The sequence below is a fragment of the Megalobrama amblycephala genome, linkage group LG2, assembly GCF_018812025.1.
Source record: "Megalobrama amblycephala isolate DHTTF-2021 linkage group LG2, ASM1881202v1, whole genome shotgun sequence".
In the NCBI taxonomy this organism is placed as follows: domain Eukaryota; kingdom Metazoa; phylum Chordata; class Actinopteri; order Cypriniformes; family Xenocyprididae; genus Megalobrama; species Megalobrama amblycephala.
In genome coordinates, this window is record NC_063045.1 from 46,691,095 (window position 1) to 46,715,664 (window position 24,570).

At 38.3% G+C, this 24,570-nt stretch overlaps 2 protein-coding genes across 11 annotated transcripts in view; one reads left to right on the plus strand and one right to left on the minus strand.

The window, feature by feature from the left end:
* The window catches only part of cxadr (CXADR Ig-like cell adhesion molecule), a 53,970-nt gene extending 50,971 nt beyond the window's left edge, over nt 1-2,999 (plus strand). The window contains exon 7 of the mRNA XM_048179579.1: nt 273-2,999. Within this exon, the coding sequence (XP_048035536.1) occupies nt 273-546 (274 nt within the window). The 3' untranslated portion in view covers nt 547-2,999. The remainder of the gene's footprint in view (nt 1-272) is intronic.
* An 18,229-nt stretch (nt 3,000-21,228) lies between these two features.
* The window catches only part of auts2a (activator of transcription and developmental regulator AUTS2 a), a 394,051-nt gene continuing 390,709 nt past the window's right edge, over nt 21,229-24,570 (minus strand). For all 10 annotated transcript variants that reach the window (XM_048179601.1, XM_048179615.1, XM_048179629.1 and 7 more), the window contains 3 exons: nt 24,480-24,563; nt 23,994-24,255; nt 21,229-23,776 (listed from right to left, as the gene is read on the minus strand). In XM_048179601.1, coding sequence (XP_048035558.1) covers nt 22,558-23,776; nt 23,994-24,255; nt 24,480-24,563 — 1,565 coding nt within the window. In that variant the 3' untranslated portion in view covers nt 21,229-22,557. The remainder of the gene's footprint in view (nt 23,777-23,993; nt 24,256-24,479; nt 24,564-24,570) is intronic.

The following is a 24,570-nucleotide window of genomic DNA, read 5'->3' on the forward strand; positions in this document are numbered from 1 at the left end:
ATGGAGATGGTTGGATTGTCCCCCCCCCCCCCCCCGGTGTGGGTGTGGCCTAAATGCGCTCTGTCTCTATATGCAGAAACAAACAAAAAGATGGAAATTATATCATAGAGAGAACCCATGTCAGGTGATCTGATGTGAGGTAATTTGACCTTTTATTATTATTAATAATTATTACTAATTTTTATGAAGGTATGATTAGTTCTTACAACCTTGTTTTTTAAGAAATCTCCCTGACAGGTTTTGATTAAACACTTTTCCTCTCCTTCCCACAGAGAGGATGTCCCCCCTCCAAAAAGTCGTGTTTCTACCGCGCGCAGTTTCACCAGTGTGGGCAGCCAGCGCTCCTCTCTGGGCTCCATGTCTCCTTCCAACCTGCATGAGTACACCAAGCCTCAGTACGACAAAATACCCAATGACGAGTATGAGAGGCCCCCTAGCCACGCCCCTATTCCCCCGCCCAGCAGAATGGCCGGTCCCAACCTCAGCCGCATGGGGGCCATCCCCGTCATGGTCCCTGCCCAGAACAGGGATGGGTCCATTGTGTAAAGCTGAACTAGGATCAGTCTCTGCACATTTTGACTGTCACTATTCTATTCATTGTTGTACCGGAATTTGTGAAGGAGCAAATGAAGGTCTCTGCAGAGAGATCAAAGTGAGATGAAATCCGATGAAATCAAATTTGACTTCCAGAACTTCAACAAACATTCACAAAAAAAAACTTCATTCAACAGGATGTGCAAAGGTGATTGATTTGCCTGCTCCTGTTTTGTAAATAATGCAATGCATGATGTTTTTTTTGTTTTGTTTTTTGTTTTTTTAAGTTGAAGGCCCTATCTAATGTTAGGCACTTGAATTGTTTGCCCATTAGGTGTTCTCCAGAGATGAAATGAACCCAAAATCAAACTAAATTAAATTGCTGTTTTAGAAGCGCTTTTTTTTTTTTTTTTTATCAGTTTGAAACATTTTAAGGCAACTTTAAACCTTTTATCTATGACAGTTATTTTTTCTTTATGCTTTAAAAGACTGGTAAAGATTTTCTCAGAAGTCTGCAGAAAATATGTTGGTTGGCTTTGGTTTCTGGATGAGGTTGTTTTTTTTTTTAAAAAACAATATATAACAGCATTTGTTTGGATTGAAGATTATTTACATGTGATGTGTATATATTATGAAATTGATTTATCTGAAAATGAGCTAATACTGTGACTCCTAACCTGTTTTGCTTTTTTTTAATGGACAATTTGGCAGTTTTTAAACCCCAATCGGTACATGTCAGAGTGATTGGTGTACAAACCTCTGATTGGTCGTTTCCTTATGCTTTCATTGGCTTGTGACCCCCAAGCCTCCACCTCCCCCTACACTGGGTCATAGTGGTAGTCGTCAAAGTAAGATTAAAGGGTTTATTTCAAAAGATGCTTAAGCTGGGTGGTAAAATACGGTTCACTGAGCAATCAGACTTGGGTAAGTTTAAAGACTAACAGCCACCACCGCTTCTCTGCCTCAGCCAGGCCAGAAAAGCCGATCACAGATGTCTCTGATTAAAGAGCTGCATAATGCGCAGACTTTAACAAGAGATCCTAATCCTAAACCTGCATTTGGCTCGGCCATCAGCACATCCCGCTTTAAAGCTAATTGTCAGTTTGACGTGTTGTTTTGAAGTTTATCTATCAGATGAAGGACATCTTAGTGAAGGATTTGTTTTGTCACATCAATTTAAACCAATTGAATAAGGTCAATTTAAACAGATGATCATCCATAGATTTATAATAGACTTTTTTTTATGAGTAGCGTATTGATTAGGTTTAGTATGAATTTGATTCCTTAACACTCTTAAGTCAATGTTTTCACCATAATGCCCACCAGTCATGAAGAAACATTAGAGTCCTTCTCATGGTGTGGATTACTGTATATTTTATCCCACAGGGTCACCCTAATGTTCACTCTGTGCCTTTTTTTAACTTTGGGTGTAATGAACAGGTGTATCACACAATGAGTGGGTCAACATCAGCAGTGTAAGTTGAATAATACATGAACAATTACAAAACAATCATCATTTGAAGTACATATTGATTTGTGGTGATTTGTAATGCACAATTAACATTATATGATTTGTTGCCAGTCTCTGTGCAACAAATTTAACTCGATATACATATATCAATATAATGAACTTTTTTTTTTTTTTTTTCCCTTCTCTCTCTCAGAAATGCTGTTTTTTTTTGTCTCATGCTGACAACTATACGCTTGTCTGTGTCTGTCTCTAAGTCTGCTGTATACAGAAGCAGCCTTTTCGCAATCTGCTTGTCTTTTGACCAGGGTTCCTGTTGAATGTGTAAATATATTTACTGTAAATGTTGGGTGCGATTGATTGCGTTTGTCTTTACGTCTGTACTATGTTGCCGCTTGGGTTGCACTCTAAGGCTGCAAATGTGATAAAGGACAAGAGGATGATCAGGTTAATCATCCACCATCTGGATATGGTATTATTAACATTTATTATGCATATGTTGTCATTATCTGAAAGCACACGCACTCGTGATTTCCCTTGGCTTTTATTTATTAAGCCTCTAAGAATAGGGGTGCTGTTACAGGATCAGTTCAGCTTGTTTAAAGGTAGAGACTAATGCCAGTGTAAACACGGAAATCTGATCCTTGATCAGCTAAACCTTTACCTGCTAGCTGTGCAAATCAGCTTCTTGGAACCGAAAGATCTGTTTTCTGTTTGGATGGGGCCCGTTTGGTATTTCATAAAAGTAGAGCTTAGGCCGGTTCTCTGTACAGTGCCATTTAAAGAGCTAGTGAACTTTCCTAATAAGAGACAACCAATGATATTAACTGTAGAATTTTTTCTTTCAAAAACTGTACTAATATTACATAAATTTTTTTTTCTCTTCCTGTTTGTTCGGTTTGCACATCATGTAAAAACCTCATTTTATTTTTGTGTGCTTTTTGTGATGTTTTTATTTTTTATTTTTAAATAAAGATGAAACCGCTATTATTCTACACACATTCTCTGAGATATTCACTCATTCCCTCCTCTGCATACTGCTCTCCGCAGGCTACTGGCGATGCTGTCGCATTTCAGAGTGATTAATTTTAATCTCCCGTTGATTTCCACCTCTAACTCCAGGTGAGGCCATTCTCTCGCCGCCTAATGACCACAATTAATCAATGACTCGCAAAAGCACCGGCGGCTTCGCTGACCAAGAGCAACAGAACCTGAAGCGATGGCTGTTTCTGTGCGAGTGAAAAGCTGCAGCTCGGTGCATGTGGAGTAATGCCCTTGAGGGTGCTTCATAAAACACGCTGCCTGAGTCAGTCAGCCAAGTCATTGCAAATAACTAATTTGTACCGCAAGCTCAGCCATTGTGCCAGTTTAAGAGAGGTGAATCAAAGTGTAGAAATGGGTGATGAATTGCTTTGCTTAGCTTTGATTAGAATAGTGTCAATTTTTATTTAAATTGTAAAGATTTTAAATGACTTTTGTGCAGATTCAAACAAATCAACAAGTGAATAATACCCTTTGTTATAGCTGAAAATGGCGCTTTCCGTTTTGTAACGAAGCATCACTCTAACTAAAAGAGTTAGTTAGATCCCTCAAAAATGAAATACAAATCTGAAATCTAATAGAGTGCTGCAACGATGACAATTTTGTAGGCTAACCCGGAAGTTAGGATCGCCCTGATTCCCCCAATAGGATTTTTCCATTGGCGTTTGGATTATTGCAGCAAATAAGCACTGACTAACACAACTTTATGATCCTTACACCTTTTGTTCAGGATGATAATCATTAATACAGCTTTTATGAATTTTGAAGCCTAAATACAATTTCCAGATGTAAAAAGCTAAACGTAGGCTATAGACGCACTACACCACAGTTGTACAACTTCAACATAACCATCAAGCATCAAACTCTTTCAGTCTTCATTTAAAAAACATTTTCCCTGAAAGTTTGAGTAACCATAGTTACTCAATAGTTGCAATAGTGTGATATAAACACAATGAGGCGGTAAAAGAGAGTAGTGAGTAGAGTTTACCTGGGGTGCATTTCCCAGAGAGAATATGGCCGCAAGTTCTGTCGTTACAATAGAGTTCAATGGGACTTACGACCATAGTTCACTAACAATGGTTTCGGGAAATACACCCCTGTTCGGTGCGATGACGTTTAATCTTAAAGTGGTAGTTCACCCAAAAATGAAATTCTGTCATTAATTACTCACCCTCATGTCATTCCACACCCGTAAGACTTTTGTTCATCTTCAGAACACAAATTAAGATATTGTTTATGAAATCTGAGTGCTTTTTGTCCCTCCATTGACAGTTTATAATTGAGCGGTTTAGTCCAAATTTTCTGAAGAGACTTGATCACTTTATAAGATGAACCAACTGAATTTAGGCTTTTATTCACAAGTAAACCTTCATCAACACAAATCATTTGTAGTAAACGGAAGCTCAATCATGTTTGCTTGACATGCGAGAACAAAGTAGGTTCATTCTCATGTTACACGCAGCACGTTTGAACTTCAGGAAGAGGTTTGTTCCCGTGCGTCAAGCAGGTTCGCTTGAGCTTCTGTTTATGTTCGCTGATCAATGTTTATAGGTGAATAAAAACCTAAATTAAATCTGTTCATCATATAAAGTAATCGTGTCTCTTCAGAAAATTTTGATTAAAGTATATGGATTAGTTTTACGATCTCTTTGAGTTTTTTGAAGTATCAAAGTGGTAGTCGCGTAGCTGTCTGGAGGGACAGAAAGCTCTCATATTTGATCAATAAGATCTTCATTTGTCAAAAATGGTAGGTGGAACCTGTTGTAAAAACCAAGCAAATCCACGTCCAGGCACTCACAAACAGGCCTGTTGGGCTAATACGTGTTGGTGTTTTTTTAAGATGTAGCCCTGTCTTATAATAAAGGCTTTTTACCTTTCGAACTATGTGAGTTCCTGGATGTGGATTTGCTTGTTTTACAACAGGATCCACCTACCACTCTTGATATTTTGTTCCCCTTCTGGAGCACACATAGTTTTGTTTGTGATACCAGATGTGCCCCTGGATGATATATTTTCTTTGGTCAAGATCTTCATTTGTGTTCAGAAGATGAACAAAAGTCTTACGGGTGTGGAACGACATGAGGGTGAGTAATGACAGAACTTTCATTTTTGGGTGAACTAACTCTTTAAGCTTAAAATACATTAATAATACTTCACTTGTGATTTTTTTTTTTTTTTTTTTTTAAATGTTGTAGAAGAAAATACCTCAGTTTATGTTCACCACAGACGTTATTACGGACAATTAACCTAAAACCCATTTAAAACAGAACAATGATGTCTGACATTGTTACATTACATATTTATTAAACGGATGCACAAATGAGATTTTATGCAAATAACATTTAAATTTCATCCTTTTTCTAACACAAATCTATTGTATGCTTCAGAAGTTTTTTAATACTTGTTTGGATTTTAGTCATTTTGGAGCTCAACACCCAGTTCACATTACATAAAAAAACATTACAAACAATATGTTCTTTTGTGCTCTATGGAAGAAAGTCATACGGGTTTGGTATGACGTGTAAATGATGACAAAATTTTCATTTTTGTGTGAACTGCAAATGGTTGCAATTATGTTGCTAACAAAGCAACTGAAAAAAAATATTTCTTCAGGTCTCTTGTAGATTTCAGTGTTATCGACTCTGGTTCTCAGGTCAATAAAGTTATTATATATATTATGCATGAGGCTCAATAACCACAGCAGTTTCTACAGGTGCTGTTTTAACATTATGGCAGCGTGAACCCTTTGTGAATGTAAGTTAACCATTCTTTTAATGTTTTTATTGTTTGGTTTTTACCCTCACACAACAAAGATCTTCAAGCTACCTTTAATATCAATTTCATTTTAACGTTTTTATTGTTTGGTTTTTGCCCTTGCATAATGGATGCCTTCAAGCTCCCTTTAATGTCTATTTAATTTCTCAGGCTTTGAATGGTGGTCAATAACATGATTAGTTACAACGCCAATGTCTATAGCTATAAATGAATGATCATATTGGCTTTTTCAGTTATATTTTTTGATCGATGGACATTTGTAACCAATCACAGACCCCAATAAGCCATGACTTAAGTACAGAGCAAGTCATTAACTGCTGAATCTCAGTATATTTTTCATTAAGGCAGTTCTGGGTAAATTATTGCACAGTGAATACGTGGTAATTTCAGAGACAGCAAGCTCAAGCCATCAAAAGCACATTAGAGTGTAATGTAATTGTGTTAATGTAAGGGAAATTTGCTTCCCCTGAGCTGATTTGAACTCCCAGAGTCAGTGATGTATGCTGTTGTGTATTTTCAATGCCCGTCTCTGCTTTTGTGTTTGGGATTTGAATCTGCACACGGCATTAATCCTGCACAATGGAAAACATCACTCTTATAGACCTCCTCTTCCTCTTGTCCTTGGGCTGAAAACTGCAGTCAGTGAGATGAGAACATGGAAAAGTCCCACTTCACATATACACATACTCTTATTTTTCCTGCTGAAGGTATTAATTGTTTGCATATCACAAGGGGAGCAGGTTGGAGGGAGGGTGTTGATTGCTGATTGGTTGGATGCTGCATGTTTCCAAGGTAACGTTATCTGGTTGTACACACAGCGTGGAAGCATGGGAGAGGGGAGGATTTATCTTGCAAGCATAATGCTCTGAGCCCTAACAACTGAAGCCTCTAAAACGGTGGTGGTCTTGCTCAAGCTCTGCTTTGCCCATATCAGCATTTGTTTTATATCGTGGTAAAAACATTATGGTCTTCTTGGAGCACATTTCTAGACTTTGGCCAAACTGTGACAGTATTCTGACTAAAGGATGAGGGAAAAAAATGTACAGATCACATCTGATCCTGAAAAAGAAATTATAGGGAGGTATATTCTAGGCCTATTTGTTAGATTTGAAATATAGCCTGGGTTCTGTAAATCCACCGCTACGAGGCCACATAGCACTGTCTGGAATGCATCATGTTTGGGAAGCAGATAACACAGATACACGCCTTCTGGGGGCTTCTGTTTGCTTACTCTCTACCTTCACACAAAGGAATGTGGAGCCAGTTGGGCAACCTGTCCATATGGTTTTAATCAGATGTGTTAAACTTGCAGAACCCTGTATTCACAGCAAGTACTGTACAGTCAACCCAAGCAGTTTAATATAATTATTTACTAAAAATGAACAATAACTCTCGCACACCTATAGGTAAAAGATAGGTGCGTGGGAGAAAAGACCAAAAAAGTAAAAACAAAAAATCAAACACAAAAGAAAGTCCCACACACTATCAGTACTTGCAAAAAGTATCAAAATAGCTTTATTTGCCACAAAATGTTGGTCACAAATTACTCACTGGGATTTCAAGCTCTTTAGTCTGTGCATCAGGCTGTACCAGAGTACCAAAATACAGACACGCAGGCTCTTAAGGGTAAGAGAGTAAAATTCCTACCTGTTTTGTGTGATCTAGGCCTACATTCTTGAACTCGGACATTCTTAAATGTACTTAAATGTATACTTAAATGTAGATAGTTAAGAAATAAAATGGGCTATGGTTGCCAGTCTTTTTGCTGTGAAATCTGTAGCATACTGATTTTTATAAAGTAAACATAAGAATAACTTTTACATTGTAATATTTCACGATGAACACCTACTCAGCTGAAGCAACTTAGATTTACTTGATTGTCCATCATTTTGACCATTGTGAAAAGCGCTCAAGTTAAAACTTTAAAAAAAAATGTGTCGAGTGTGCGTACGCTTAAATCCACGCCAACGCTCATATTTTTTTAAAAAACGGTCTGACGTGGGAAAGTGCTTAGAGCCATTTCAGGGTCTGAGCAGACGTACACACTTTTCCTGGTCAGATTACTGCAGGTTTTTGGAAATCTAAGCTATTCTTGCAGCTCGCCAAGGATTTGGATGATGACTGTTGATTTTTTTTTAAATGTAAATGACATTAAAGGTGCTCTAAGTGATGTCACGCGTTTTTAGGCCAAAACATTTTTTGTCACATACAGCAAACATCTCACTATCCGATAGCTGCCTGTCCCCTGAACACACTGTAAAAAAACGCGGTCTTTGTAGTCGCCACAAGCTCCGAAAACGGCAATAACAACAAACTGATGCAGCCTGGACCACGAAACATAATAAACATGCTCCAGCCAATAACCGACAAGAATGATTTTTAATGCGCATTCATGACTGTTTCAGGAAGCACAGAGGGGAGGGGGAGGAGGAGGGAGGGTCTAGCTAGCCTCTGTTTTGTTTGACAACACTTCGAACGTCAACAGGAAGTTACTCCACCCAGGATCACTTAGAGCACCTTTAATTTGGTGTCGTTTAAAATGCAGAGAACTGAAACCATTCAGCTGCGCGCAAGTTCAAGATCATTTGTAGATTTATAGATTTATAGATTTCACATCTGAAAGAGAGGCTTACGCGCGTTTTCTGTGTGTATGTTCATTCTATGAATCACACGTAGGTAGGCACATCTGAGAAATGATTGTAAGATCAAATTTAGGACGGTTTCTGCACAACATTTTATAAATGAGGCCCCAGGTGTCCTCTATGATTCTTATTCCAACAACAAAACACTTGAAAGCGACAAGCTCATAATCAAGACTTCAGAAATGGAAAGTTGAACATTTCTGATAGCACATGAAGGCAGCATAAAGTATGTTCATGGCATGTAGGAATTACCGTAATTACAAGATTCCGAGTTGTAATAAGCATTCCCGTCCTCGTAGAACTCGGAATTACAACTTGTAAACTCGACTTGTATCATGTGATCGCTGTACCACCTGACTGCTGCAGATTCGTTTTGGTTGATGGTGTTGCTATAATAGAATTCTCCCAGTATTGAACAGCAATTGATCAGCTCCCAGTGGAGTGTCACATGTTGTCATCTCGTAATTAAGCTAATTATGACATGGAATGCAGCATTAGCACATTAATAAGTCAATGCCTCAAACGTGGTTTATTTAATCAGAACTTAGAATCTTAGAAATATCTTTTGTAAATAATTGTTATATATATATATATTTTTTTACTTTTCCATTTAGTTCTTCTAGTCTTGGTTAGTCTTTTGGTTAGTCTTCTATAACATCTTTATAGAAGTGACATCATTTTTAGAGGAAAAATAGCAGAAAAAATTCTCAGTATTAGCAAATGAGTTCATGTCGCAGGGCAGTCGCGACATTACCGAGTCACAACACCAAGCATGAAAGCTCATAGAGGCTAAAACGTTTTTATTTTTCAATCTGTATTTAACATCATCTTTTTTAGTCAACAACATTTCATGTTGATGTAGTCAAAGTGTTTATGACGTCAGTGTCGCCTCGTTGTCATTTCGTCTTAGTCATGGGAAAAAGGTCATCATCAAATATTTTTCGTAAATGAAACGAATTTCAACCATGTATTGTTTTGCAGCTCTTAATAAAGTTCCAGGCCAGCATGTTTTATTCACTCACCAGGTGCCAATATTTACTCACAATTGGTGTTTTTTTTAACCCTGAGTTCATAGCTTTGGATGCAATGAGGTTTTTCCATGTGTCTGAAGCACCGCTGGATTCCATTACAGGCAATCAGCACACATAGACGTTTAGCACCGAGCCTTCAACAAGCAGGTAATGTGTTTTATTGTGGGTGTTAGAGGGTCGATGCAATGTGTTCTTTTTGCTCTCTCGTGGCCATATTGGGGTCATCTCCATTACCGCTGCCGTGTCTGCTGTGTATCTGGAATATATGTGTGGTATGAGATCTCCCAGAGGAGAGCAGAGGTCAGGACCACTGAATTAGCAGTGTAGAGCCATTTCTCACCCCTTGCTTTTTTGTCTCTCCATCTCTCTTTATGTCTCTATCGTTCTCCATTTTCCCTCTGGAGATATTTCACACCAGAGGCTAAATCCAGTTAGGCAATTAGAGAGTCTCTCTGTGTCTCTGTCTCTAACAGAGATTGAGTCTTCCCCCAGGGCCCACACATCATGCCCTGCGTAAGTGGGCCTCCAGGGCTCAGAGTATGTGTGATGGGAGATAACTGCGGTCTGATCAGTCTTGTGCCTCTGCAGAGCGTTGATATGTAGGTATAATGGCTCTGAGAGACAAGCCAGGGGTCAGACGGTAGACACTCCAGTAAGAGACGGACTGATAATTGGTAGAGCGGTTCACTTGATGTGGTCTAGCTTGGATGGTTTGAGGGTCTTCAGAGCATGAGGCTATCAAATGCCACAGATGGTTGTGCTGATAGTGTGCTGAAAATACCTGAATCGAATGTGATGCTCATATTTTTTGACAAGATTTATTAAGGATTCAGTTCTTGAGGAGAACATTTATTAAGTAGTTTGGCACAATCGTTTTATTTTAATAATAATAATAATAATAATACTTTTTTTTTGGAAAAAAATAACACATACATTTATAATTTTGCCACTTCCATAATAATTCAAAGTGACATAAAAAACAAATATATTCTAAGGCTAATAAATGTGTCACAATTAGCTGCTGGCTCGTTAACGAAATAACTACATGATATTTCTCTGTCATTCACACAGTTTCAAATTCAATTTGAATGAGTGCATTGACTGTGTTGTCTGTCACTGCACTGTAAAAAAATATTTTCATGATTTGTTATGTTGTTCAGATAACATAATATTTTGAGTTTCTGTTGAATAAACTGATCTTTATTTCTTAACTAAAATTTTTAGTTTAAATGAACTCAAAATTGTAAGGCAACCAGGCTACTTAATTTTTTAAGTTAAACCAAGCAATCATTTTACAGTGTGATTTTGTCTGTAAAACATTCTGTTTATGATGTTAATCTAATGCCACAATAACACGCTTTAATGTAAAAATAAAAATGAAAATAACATTTTCTAAAGTATGTCTTCATGGGTGTTAAAGCTCCATTTTCACAGGAGGAAAACTGCTGTGATGAGGGGTGAACGCAGGGAAAACTTAACAGTGGATGTGAAACCGTCTTGTATTGCTCCCAAATTACATTACATTTATGACAAAGAACTGCATGCAGATATCATAACAATCTATCAACAAATGCCATCTACTTCGGACGCTGGTGCTGTGCTGCTGCGGACCGAAGAACCTTAAAAAGGGCCTAGTGACGCCCCTGCTATGAGGACAAGCACTTTTTCCACATTTTTTAGTTATGTTTGACGCATGGAGAATTTTTCAAGTAATCACACTCCATACTGATCCATGAAATGCATCAGAAATTGGCTTTTGAAGGAAAAAAAAATTCCCTCTGTTATCTTGAGACATCATGCACTGGTTTTGGTGTGTTATGAATAGATGAGTTTCACTCTGATAAGCTCAACATGCATTAATATTAATGCAGTCAGCCTGAGAGAAGAGAAGGTCACGCTCTCTTTGATAACAGAATCCATAGCATGAGTTTAAAACGGCTAAAATGTGGTATTTCATTGCATGTCATAAATATTACATTGCACTGTGAACATGTTATTTATACAGCTGAACTGTTGAATCTCACGTGTTTGGAGCTAAAGCAGCTGTTTTTTGTCTTATCAGTGCTTTGTGTTCCACTGAAGAATCTCTGGCTTATTTCAATCTGTTCACGGGAATCAAGGACATGGGGCTGGTACACAAAACAAGGCTTCATTCCTTTGAGAAACACTTTAAGGAAGTTATTCTGTAGGTGCTCAATTACATTAATAATTTGAATAGAAATGCTCTGGCAAAAGGGGCTTGGACGCAGTACATTTTTAAAAATAATATTTTATTATAATGTCTCTCATTTATCCATACACGATATAGATTTCACTGGAATATTAAACAATGAGAAGTATGTGTAACCAGAAATAGACAAGGATTTTTGTGTACATGAATGTGTTTTGGATGCATGGAATTATTATTGTTGTCAGGCATGAGATTATTTGTAACTAATCCCCTCCATGGTTATATTGATGCATTCTAAGGAGATTTTAGTAGCATCTTAACATGAGGAGAAAGAGAAGCACAGAATCTGGAGAGGATGTTTTAGATTTGCAGTGCAGCTGGAGGAAATGAAGATGTTATTCAGGGCTTGATTGATGGTTCTTTCATGTGTCATTCAGTGCAGCTTCTCTTGGATTAAAATTGTAACCCTATAAATTACTGAAATTAATGCAAATCGGATGTTACGCAATTTGTGGTGAAACACGGATGTATCATGATCACAGTGTTTGGTCTGCTTTGTTCGAATTCACAGAATTTAATGTCACGATATTTCCTTCTCTCGCTTTTTGGTCTTCAAGGGTTTTTTCCTGTTTGACAGCATTCGTTGTTTGCATGCCTGTGGGTAGCTGCTCTAACCAGACTGACCGGCTCATTAACCTTCTCAGATGACAGCGCGAGCACGATCAGTCGATGTAAGAGCTGTGTACCACGCCCTCCGCTGCACCTGTTCCTCCAGACCATATACCTGCTCTTGCTGGTTATGTTGCCAGACCCATAAATGACGCGTTTAGATTTAATAAAGGAGCGTTGCTGCCATCTAGTGGTGACTGGTGCTCAACGCGGACTGGAGCAGCAGCATGGGGTCTGCTCTCTTACACAGGGGGCAGTGTCACGTCTGCTTGAATTGTTTGACGTCTTGCCATTTTAAGCATGTATTAATATATATATTTTTCTCTTTAAAATCTTACCGATTGTTTAGAAATAGATATGATGACTTATAAAAATGATACATGGTGCAGCTTTGGGCTTAGTTGTTCTTGTGGTGCAGCTCCATCTCCTGGAACAGTGGGTCCTCTGCAGCTCCAGCTCTGGATTATCTGCTTGTTAAAGTCACCAGGAAATAAAACCATTATTGTTTTTTTTTTTAATGGAATAGCCTATTGATATATTATACATGATTTATCTGTGCACATTATATATATATTTTAATATTTAATCAAAATAACTTTAAAGTACACATGAAATCAAAATTGACCTTATTTATTTTGTTAGCTCGAATTGCTAGTTTTTGGTGAACAATTCATCCGTGCAAGTCAATCCACACAAAAAAATTGTTTGGCTTCGTAATATTTAATCAAAATCTGACAATGCTCCTCCCCTCTGCAACAGTGCCCCTTCTCTAATGACGTCAGTTTGACGGCTTGGGCTGAAATCGCTTAAACCACTCCCCTTCAACCGTTATGAGTGAGAGACGGAGAGGAGGAGCACTTAATTATTTATACACAAAATCAAGTCCTGCCCTACTTTTTTCTTGTTCGAGAAGCTGTTTCACATATAGGCTACGTCACACTAAGGAAGAAAGGACTATTGCAACTTCTGTTTCATGCGTCACCGTTTCCAAACGCTCTTTCACAGGGGTGTCAAATTTAGTTCCTGTAGAGCCACTGTCCTGAAAAGTTTAGCTCCAGTTCTAGTTAAGCATCAAAACCAGCAAATCAATGTATTCAGGATTACTAGAAACTTCCAGGCAGGTGTTTTGGAGCTGGTTGTAGCCAGTGGCGTAACTTTGTTTTAAAAAGTGGGTGGGTCAGGAATGTGTTTGTGTGTGGGTGTTTGTAATTGTACTATTACAATAAATGCACAAAATTTATTGACATAGACCTCATGTTTAATATGATAGTTTCATCATTACATCTACTATAATACAATATGTTGTTAGTCTCGGGAGTATTTACATTAGTCAATAAATGGATCCGCATTTAGATTTGGATTGTACTGATGGAGTACTGGTAGAAGTTTAGCGTGCCAGAGCTTCTGGGTACTGATCCACCCTCATATATATATTTGTTGTCACATTAAAACCAAAGATGTTCATCAGTGATTGTATATTAAGAGCAGGGACACGTTGTGGATTTTGTTTTGTGATTTCACCAGAACAAATAAAGTCTCCGCAACAGTTAAGCGATATGGAATTACCTTTGTTCCAATAAAAAAGAATGTAACTTTTAAAAAAATATATATATATATAAAAATAAAAATATAAATTGAAACTGAATAAAATGTCTTTGAAACTTAAAAAAATAAATCGCATGCAAAATGTTTGACTTTGTTTTTAATACACTGCATGTTTTGCTAACTGTTTCTCCTATTTCTTTCACTGATCTGTATTTACAAATGTGTTTCCAGAGTTTTCATTTATGCTTCTGAAGTTTTCGTTTACGATCCCAGAGTTTTCGTTCGTCTTTCTGGCACAAATCTCTCGCGGGGGCGGGGCTAACAGTGGTGTGTTCTCATTGGCTACTGAGTTTTTGATTGACAGCTTCTTGACCTGGGAGTGAAGACGTCAGTGTTGGGATGATTGTCTGTAAGCGGCTTCCTATTTAATTTTAGTGATATAAAGATAGTTTTGTTTTTGAATTTTATCTGTATTTATCTGCGGTTTCTACTTAAGCTTTTAGGAGCGTGAGAGATCAAATGCGAGAGAAAATGAATGAGGTTTAATTGTACATTAAAGTATATAATACTGAAAATATTGCATAATGTCCAATGTTTTCGAGGAATATTTGTTTATTCCTGATGATTCTTCTTTATTGTTGGGTCTGATTAGGTTGTGCTGTTACAATTTAAAGAGAATACTAGAATATCATATATAGACCTTATGTAGCCCCGCCCCTTTTCAGCGTTGCGCTCGTTGGTCCTTTGACTTCCGGTTTGTATTTCCACAGCGATATTACGTTTATGAATGAACTGCTCGTTTTAAAATCTTCCCGATCTACTGACATTTGTTAAGACATCTGCTTTAAACACAACAATGCTCATGATAACTTTCATTAACTCTACAACAAGTAAATCCACTTAACCATCTAATTATTCTTTGACAGCGATGCCATAGAAATGTACAGAGCTACCGCAAAACGGAAGTTAAAAGACAATTTCATAAAGATGGCGGCGCGCTTGTTTCTCTGGTAAATAAGGTCTATAGGCTACATGCATATGGCAAAAGAAAACGACAACGGTGTTAAAGGGTTAGTTCAACCAAAAATGAAAATAATGATGACAGAACTACAACGTTGCATGCTCGTAGTTTCTTTTGCGCTTTATTTATAGTGAGTAACGTTAATATAGCCTACAGCGCGCCGTATTTTGCTATATATAATGTTCGCCGTTCACTGTTGTTCTGCTGAAGCTCATTCGGCATCTGTATCATTTCCGCGCGCGTCTGCCTTGCGCCTGGCGCTGAGGCGAAGTTGGAGTGCGCGACTGAAAAATCTCCCGTTTTTTGTGGTCTTAAAGAAATGGTTCTGCGTTTAAATAAACGCAATACTTGTCAACAAAAAAGTAGACAGAAACAGCCAAGCTTAGGCCAAGGCCGCCCCCTGGCTCCACCCCTGTATGTTCACAGACAGTCATGATGTGGAGTTCTTTTAAGGTTTGGGGGACGTTATTTGGTGGTCCTTCATGGAACATTCAAGACGTTCTCTGAACGTTTAGGGAACCATACTTTATTTGGAAATGTTCTCAGAACGTCCCTACTGCCCTTGTCAAAAAATTGAATTGAAAATTAGAGCTAAATTGACTACTAAAAGTGTCTGTTCAAACAAAAACTCATTTTTCTTAAAGGTCTTACAAAAAACAAAAAAGCTCTTTAAAGGTAATTTCTGGATTAATATTATGAAACCCTTTCTTTAAATTGCAAATCTTTTGCAGTAAGTCATTAACTGACAACAGCACATGCATGAGCTAATGTAACTGCTGTATCACTGTATCAGCAACTACACAGTTACTGCAGCCTTTAAATAAAGCAACATGCTGCAGAACATCAGTGTTTCTGGATCATCACTGACTGCAGCACAGGCTCTACTCTCCAGCACAATGGTAACCTCACAAAACTCAGGTAACAGAAACATTAAACACTAACAGATCTCTCTAGATCTCAGCATCTTCACTTATTACAAACCACTCTGACTTTGTTTCTTTCATACAAATCTTCTTAATGAGGTGTTGATGTTTTATCAAAATTTATAAATGTCACCATTTCAGAGGTAAGCGCTTGCTTTAGTTGGGCTCCTGACCCTTGACATTTTGACTTTATTTTTCTCCAATTGTTGTAACTGTGATTTTCTAAAGCATTTGGTCCAATAAAAAATTATGAGAAAATTAAAATCTGATTAAATGGTTTTGGATACTTGATCATTGTTGATGACTTCATGATCATCATACAGTGGTCTTATTCACTGATCTTTGAATATTGTGTTTTCTTTCATGTAGTCATATGATAATGCATGAGAACCTGTCCGGCTTTGATATTTTGAAAGTTTTTATCCTTATGTAGAAATTACTCAGACAGCATCATATAGATTCACACAGACATCAAGATTCCGCATATGATCCTCAACAATGGTGACAAAATTTTCAGATAAACAGATCAACTCTGAACATCACAAAACAAGCTACTAAAGTCACAAAAAAGATTTTTTAGTGTTACCATTGTTGAGGATCATACGCTGATTCATGATGTCTGTGTGAGTCTAAAAGACACTGCTCAAAGCTCTGTATAATGTATAAAAAAAAAAAAAAAAATAAGGGGGAAAAAAAGCCCTTCAATTAATGCAAAACTAACATTTAATACAGTCATAGTTTAGATTTTGGTGACAATCAATGAATCACCAACACAAAACAACCAAATTCATCTAATCAGGCTTTCTCCTAAATTTTTTTGCTATAATTAATGTGTTTTGAAAACACAGTTAAAGCAGCCAGAGAAAATCTAATATTAAAATAGCAAAAATCAAGAGCCCATCTAAAGCAAATGTTCACCTCTATAACAGTGACTTCAAACTTTATTATTTTGTATAAAACACCCACACAGAAGGCGACATAAGGTTTGGGGAACGTTATTTTGTGGACCTTCATTGAACATTCAGGATGTTCTGGGAATGTTTAGGGGACTATTACTATAGGACGTTCTGACAACTTCCCAAATGCCCTCTTTGTAACGTTTTCGCGCGACCATAAAATAACCAAAATAGAACGTCCCCCTAAACTCATATCGGGAACATTATTAAATGACCAACAGAGGGCCGTGTGGGAACGTTCTGTTAATGTCTCAAATGTCCTCTTTGTAACTCTTATGTGACCATAAAATTAGCCAAAATGGAATGTCCCTAAAGTCATATACGGAACCTTGAACTGCAGCACTTTCATTACCCAAAGAGGACGATTTAGGAACATCCCGAATGTTTTGTAAAGGTTCAGAATTTTCATCACCTTTAGAGAACTTTTAGGCAAAGTTGCACAAGGTCATGAGAACGTCGCCTTCTACTTGGGTGTTTTATAGAAAATAATAATAAATATTGAAGTCACCGTTATGGAGGTGAGCGTTTGCTTTAGATGGGCTCTTGATTCTTGTTATTTTAACATTAGATTTTCTTTGGCTGCTTTAACTGAGTTTCCAAAACGCACTTGTTATAGCACAAAATGCAAGAGAAATTATGATCAGATGACCTGTGTTGTTTAGTGCTGGTGATTCAATCGTTATGGAGTGTCCTGATCCTCTCCAGAGACTAAACTCTGAGAGTGTTAACTGTTAATTTTGCATAATTTTTTTTTATTTTTATTTATTATGCAGAGTTTTGAGCACTGTCTCAGAGACTCACACAGACATCATGAATCATATGAACCTCAACAGTGGTGACAATAAACAAAAATCTTTTTTTTGACTTTAGTAGCTTGTTTTGTGATGTCCAGAGTTCATCTGTTATCTGAAAAATTTGTCACCATTGTTGAGATTCATATGCAGAATCTTGATGATGTCTGCATGATGCTGTTTTAATTATTTCTGCACAATGATAAAAATTTCCAAAATATCAAAGCAGGACAGGATTTTATGCATTATCATACTTGAACAACACAAAAAAAAAAGATACAATATTCAGAGATCAGTGAATAAAGCCACATGAGCAACCAAATCCATTTGATCAGATTTTTTTTTTCGTAACAAATGTGCTTTAAAAACACACAGTTACAACAATTGGAGAAAAGGGAAAATCCAAATATCAAGGGTCAGGATCCCAACTAAAGCAAGCGCTTACCTCCGCAATGGTGACATTAATACATTTTAATAAAATATCAACACCTCATTAAGAAGATTTGAATGAAAGAAATAAAGTCAGAGTGGTTTGTAATCAGTGAAGATGCAGAGATCTAGAGAGATCTGTTAGTGTTTAATGTTGTGTTTCTGTTATCTGAGTTTTGTGAGGTTACCATTGTGCTGGAGAGTAGCGCCTGTGCTTCAGTCAATGATGATCCAGAAACACTGATGCATGTTTCTTTATTTAAAGGTGCCCTAGATTCAAAAATTGAATTTACCTCAGCATAGTTAAATAACAAGAGTTCAGTACATGGAAAAGACATACAGTGAGTCTCAAACCCCATTGTTTCCTCCTTATATAAATCTCATTTGTTTAAACGACCTCCGAAAAACAGGCGAATCTCAACATAACACTGACTGTTACGTAACAGTCGGGGTGTACGCCCCAATATTTGCATAATGCCAGCCCATGTTCCCAACATTATGAAAGGGATTACACAAGGGTAGCCAGTTAACGTCTGGAGCTGCACACAGCCGAATCATCAGACTAGGTAAGCAAGAACAACAGTGAAAAATGGCAGATGGAGCAATAATAACTGACATAATCCATGATAGCATGATATTTTTACTGATATTTGTAAATTGTCTTTCTAAAAGTTTCGTTAGCATGTTGCTAATGTACTGTTAAATGAGGTTAAAGTTACCATCGTTTCTTACTGTATTCACGGAGACAAGAGCCGTCACTATTTTCATTTTTTAACACTTGCAGTCTGTATAATGCATAAACAACTTCATTCTTTATAAATCTCTCCAACAGTGTAGCATTAGCCATTAGCCACGGAGGACAGCCTCAAATTCATTCAGAATAAAACTTTAACATCCAAATAAATACTTTACTCACATAATTCGAAGCATGCATACAGCATGCATGACGAACATCTTGTAAAGATCCATTTGAGGGTTATATTAGCTGTGTGAACTTTGTAAATGCGCTGTAATATAGTCGACAGCTCGTGTGGCAGGGAGCACACGATTTAAGGGGGCGGCGCCGAGTGTAAATCAGTGCATTGTTAATGATGCCCCAAAATAGGCAGTAGGCAGTTAAAAAAAATTAATTTAAAAAAATCTATGGGGTATTTTGAGCTGAAACTTCACAGACACATTCAGGAGACACCTTAGACTTAAATTACATCTTGTGAAAAAGCATTCTTGGGCACCTTTAAAGGTTCCAGTAACTGTGTAGTTGCTGGTGCAGTGATACAGCAGTTACATTAGCTCATGCATGTGCTGTTGTCAGCTAATGACTTACTGCAATAGATTTGCATTTTAAAGAAAATGTTTCATAATATTAATCCAGAAATTACCTGTAAAGAGTTTTTTTTTTTTTTTTTTTTTTTTAAATACATTTAAGAAAAATTAGTTTTTGTTTGAACAACCACTTTAGTTAGTCAATTTAGCTCTAATTTTCAACTAAATTTTTTGACAAGGGCAGCAGGGACATTCTGAGAACATTTCCATAAAAACATATGGTTCCCTAAACGTTCAGAGAACATCTTGAATGTTCTGTGAAGGTCCGCCAAATAACGTCCCCCAAACCTTAAAAGAACTCCAAATCGTGACCGTCTCTGAACGTAACTAGGCAACGTCCTTAACCCCAGTGGGGATGTTCTGAGAATGTTCTGGGAACGTAAAATTTCTAGCGGGGAGATGGCCAGACTGTTAAAATATTGGTGTCTGGGACGCCATGAGCCTGGCTAGTGTGTACACTGTATTTTAAAAGTTTACCTTAAATGTGTGATATGAATAGGCCTAAATATGGCTCATATAGGCTATGGCTGTTGAGATGGTATTCTCAATGGAAAAGAGTAGAGGCTTGTACCTAGAAACAGTATTTCTTATGTCACAACTTAAGCGTATTATCAATAGTAATAGTAGTAACTATTTGAAAGCCATACTATTTAAACATTGTGAGTGTATCTTGTAAACCTCTAGCGGTTAAACAATAAAAATACATGCGTCTTGCGAGAGAACATTGTCTTGGTTGTGCTTCGGCTCTGCTTCTCTGCGCAGATGAATGTGGTTTGAGACACCTGTGCACACACTGAAATAAAAAAAAAGTTGGCATCTGAGCAGGTGGCATGGCTATCTATCGTTCAATAAAACATCTTACCTGCTGAGAAAGAAAAGGCCATCTCTGGGTCGCTTTTAACTGCTTTCAAATTAATTAATTCAATCTTTACCTTTCTATTTATGGATATAATGTGATATGCACCGGCGAATGATGTATGCAGTCTCTGCAAAATCCGTCCCGACAGCTCTAAAATATAAATCATTATATATTTATCAGTGTGTCTGGGATTGTAAGGACATTTGAGTGAAAATGAGTAGGCCTAGTTAGTAGAATAAAGATTGGGCTTCTTTAGCAGTGGAGATACTGTAGTTAGTTTTAGACAGTCAGGGACTATTCTACTGGAAGACTATGACTATCTAAGACTATTTATGATTGATTAAAGATAAGGGCCAACAGTGTCAAAGATTTGTTTTAGGAATCTAGATGGAACAATATCTCGAGGATAAGAAGTTGGTCTCAGATGTTCAATAATACCTTTACAGGTTAGAAATGAAATGGACTCAAATCACACCACTGAACAGGACAGCTTAAGCTCTCAGGCTGAGCAGAGAAATTAAGTTTTCTCAGTAAAGAACGTGCAGAATTGTTCACATAGAGAAACCGAAGCTTCAGGAAAGATGTTAACATTGAGCACAGAGGCATTGAGCACAGAGTCAAGGACAGAAAATGATATTAGGTCTACGTTGATTTTCACCAATGACCTCAAATATTTAGACTTCGCAGCCTTAACAACTTTCTGAACACTTAAATAATCTCTGTACATTTCATATGAGACCTGTAGCTTGTCCTTACACCATTTAAAAAAACATATTTAGGCAAAAGTACTTGAGTAGCCAATCAGTTGGTGAGAAAAGTAAATATATAATAATATAAAAATATTTATTAGTTATTATTGGTTGTTTAGTTTTATATATAAATCTCATTAATCCTAAACATAAGCAACAGTAATAATAATGATTGTTCTACATTCTGCTATCAGATTTGGCTTATGTGTATTGATTATAAAATAGTTCTTAAATTTCACCCTTTCATGTATGTGCACATTCTATGATAGAACGTACTGAGGAACAGAAACTTCAGGAAAGGATTAGTTCACATTTTTTAATAACATGGCACAATTTACATAACACAAGTTTAACTGAGGAGCATGCTGTCGCCTCACCCTTTTTTTTGTACATGATCTAGAAAGGACTTCATTTTTTACGTACATGATAAACAGCAAAAAATTTCTTACAATCTCTTTGCAATACGTATTGACTACCCACTACTGCTTCAGTGGACATTTTAATGTTTGATTTTAAGAAAAAAATTGAGAAAATTAAAGGAAAAAAAAAAAAAACACTGCACAACATCTGAATTTCACAGAGTTTAAAAGCGCACAACTATCCCTCCCATGGACTACTAAAATAGATCTCTGCTCATTAAAAACAAACTTCCATAGCTTACAACTCGTTTTATCATTGTGTAGATACATAATATTTGAATACACATTTAGATCAATAGGGAATTGTCCTGCTTTCTGTACTCAAACGTCTCGTGACATGATGGGATGTGTTGTCGTGTTTGCAGTCTTTTTCAAATTGCCACACTTCTGATTTAGAGGTAATTCAGCGAATTTAGGTTTTGTTAGGTTCTTGAAACATTTGTGTATTTGTAAGGATTGTCAACACAGATTTTTATTTTTTATCTTGATGAACAAAAGCATGTTTCTGGATCAAGAGTTAGGGAATATGTTTCATAGCTTCAGTGTGAGTAATACTCATTGCTGAAAATCCCCATCTAGGATCAGTCTTGTAAGTCATGTGTAAGCATGTACTGTTGCTTTGACAGGAGAATGTGAGGGTTCAGTAGAGACTGGTAGTCCTCTAGGAGATAGAAAACGTGATACAGAGAGAGCCCACGCATGAGTTGCATAGTTGAAAGAAGGGATGTGGTCTCTTGGACGATATGATCCTTCAAAACCATTAATATGCAGCATTAAACTAAAACCAGAGCCTGTGCGCTCACTCTCCTTTTGATCACTGCCCACTATGTACAGCATTTCAAAGTAAAGCTTTCATAACACCCATTTGCATATTTGTACCTTACATTTTTCCCCTCAAGGGGAGAAAACACAGACTTTGCACATATCTACAAGTTCTTCCTTATGTCAATGTATTGAGGTACCTGTACATTCCAAATCATCTTTTCCATGTTGGAGATCTAATATTTGTCCACTTGCTCAAGATCAGTGTACTGTATATGTTTAAGAATACACACCAATGCATGAGCGAACAGGATAAAAGAGCATGAAAAATCTTTTGTACAAAAACAAAACGCAACACACACAAAAAGATCAGTAATGCACAATCTATACACAGATATAATACAGCCTCAAGTGCTTGCTTTTGAGTTCCATCATAGTCCAACAGGGGTCTCACCGCGCCTCGATGTCTTTGTGTGTGTGTGAAGGGGGTCTGTCTCTAATGTCAGTGCCAAGTGGGGTAGTCCGTCTGGGAGACGTGGAACGCGCTCCCAGGGTTGGGATAAGAGGGGGTGGGGCACTGAGTGATGCGGTGGGAGGGGTTTTGTTGAGGATTCCATTCTGGGCAGCAGCAGCCACAGCAGAGGAGGGGCTAACACGGGGGTAGTGCATGCTGGGAAGTCCAGGGGCCATGAGACCAGGGTGAGGGAGATGTCCGTCTAAAGCGGGGTGATGCATGGGGTGCAGACGCCCCTGCTCATAGTCCTCTCGGAGCAAGTGCAGACGTTCCCTCTCTTCTAGGTGTGCCCGCTCTTGTTCCCGCCGCTGTTCCAAGGTCAGTCCGTGAGGGTGGTCTCGGTTAAAGTCATGAGGCTCGCGGTCCCGGTACGAGCGCTCTGCGTCATACAGCCGCGGTGCTGCTAACCGGTGCAGAGGGTCATTCCGTAGTAGCAGATCCCGAGCTAATGGATCCCTCCGGTGGATGTCGAGTCCCCGGTAGGGGTCCCTCATGGGATCCCAATGAAAGGCGGGATAGGGGAACCTCTCCGCCCCTGGGATGGGACTGATACCCATAAAGGGGGCCACCATACGAGTCCTCTCCAGACTACTGATACTGTTTATGGGATGCATGCTGGCCATGCCCATGGGTACTGGCATTGATGATGGAGGGTGAAGAGCAGCGGGAGGAGGAGGTGCTTGTGGTGTGGATCTTTGCTCTGGGGATCTTTCCGTGGGGCCGTCCTGCTCCTCTTTCCTTTCTTCTTTCACCTTCACCTCACTGTTTTTCTTCTCATACGTGATCTCAGCTTTCTTCTCCAGAACATCTCGAGTCAACCCGCCGTTCACCCGATCTACGCCGCCTGGCCGCATATAGGGTGATGCTGTGACCCGATTGGCCGGCTTGTCTTCAGATACTCGGCCATCGTGGATGACGGAAGTGTCCTTGTCATTGTGGTGATTCTCCTTGCCCTTGTGCTCATCTGTGTTGGAGTCTTTCCAGTCCGAGTGCTCTCGTTCTCTCTCGCGATCTTTGGGCTTGTCCTTGTCCCGAGGCTCGCTAGAAGAGATGTGGTTCCGGGAGGGCTCAGACGACCGAGTGTGACCCAACAGAGTGAGGGGGTTAACAGGAATCGGGGATTGGTGATTCTGGTGCCTCTTCTCGGCAGGTTCTCTAGAGGTGAAATAGACCATTATTAACTGGATAATCAACAGTCAGCTGTTCATGAATGTAAAATAAACCTCTCTTCAGGGTGATACTGATCACCCTCTCTGTTTATTCTGAAATAATGACCAGCTGATTGTAATGCATACTTAAAAAAAAACTCTTCCTAGCCTTGACCATTAATATCATGTGATTGTGTTAATATAATTTACACAGCTCTGCACACCGTTCTTTATCGTCCTTGTTGACGGATGAATCTCTCTTGTCCAGGTCACGTTCTCTTTCTCTTTCTCTTTCTCTGTCCCTTTCTCGTTCTCTCTCATGTGAGCTGACTGATGCGCTGCGTTCCGAGTCTCCGGGTTTGAGCCAGGGAGGTGGGGTGGGGAAGGACGGTGGAGTGCGGTGGAGTCTGTTCCATGGCTCATGGGGTCCGCTGAAGTGCTGTTGTGCGCTGGGTGCATCTTTGTGGCCAAATACAGAGTTGGGTGCTGGGAGATGGAAAAACAACATGGGGAAATTTGATTTATCTCGATCTTCTCTATTTCATGCAGAGTCATCTTTGATGTCAGATAATTAGTTACAGTTGTAATGACCTTTTAACCTACAATCAGTTGTGTTAATGAGATATATCCGAATGCTAAAAGGCTGATTGAAGGTGAAATTTCTACATTTCTGTTTATTCTAAACAACAGTTTGACTAATTGACACTCACTGAGTGCTGGGTTTCCCAGCCCACCAAAAGCTGCAGTGCTTAATGAGGCCAGACCTCCAAATGAAGCTGGTCTGCTGAAGGGCTCTGCCAA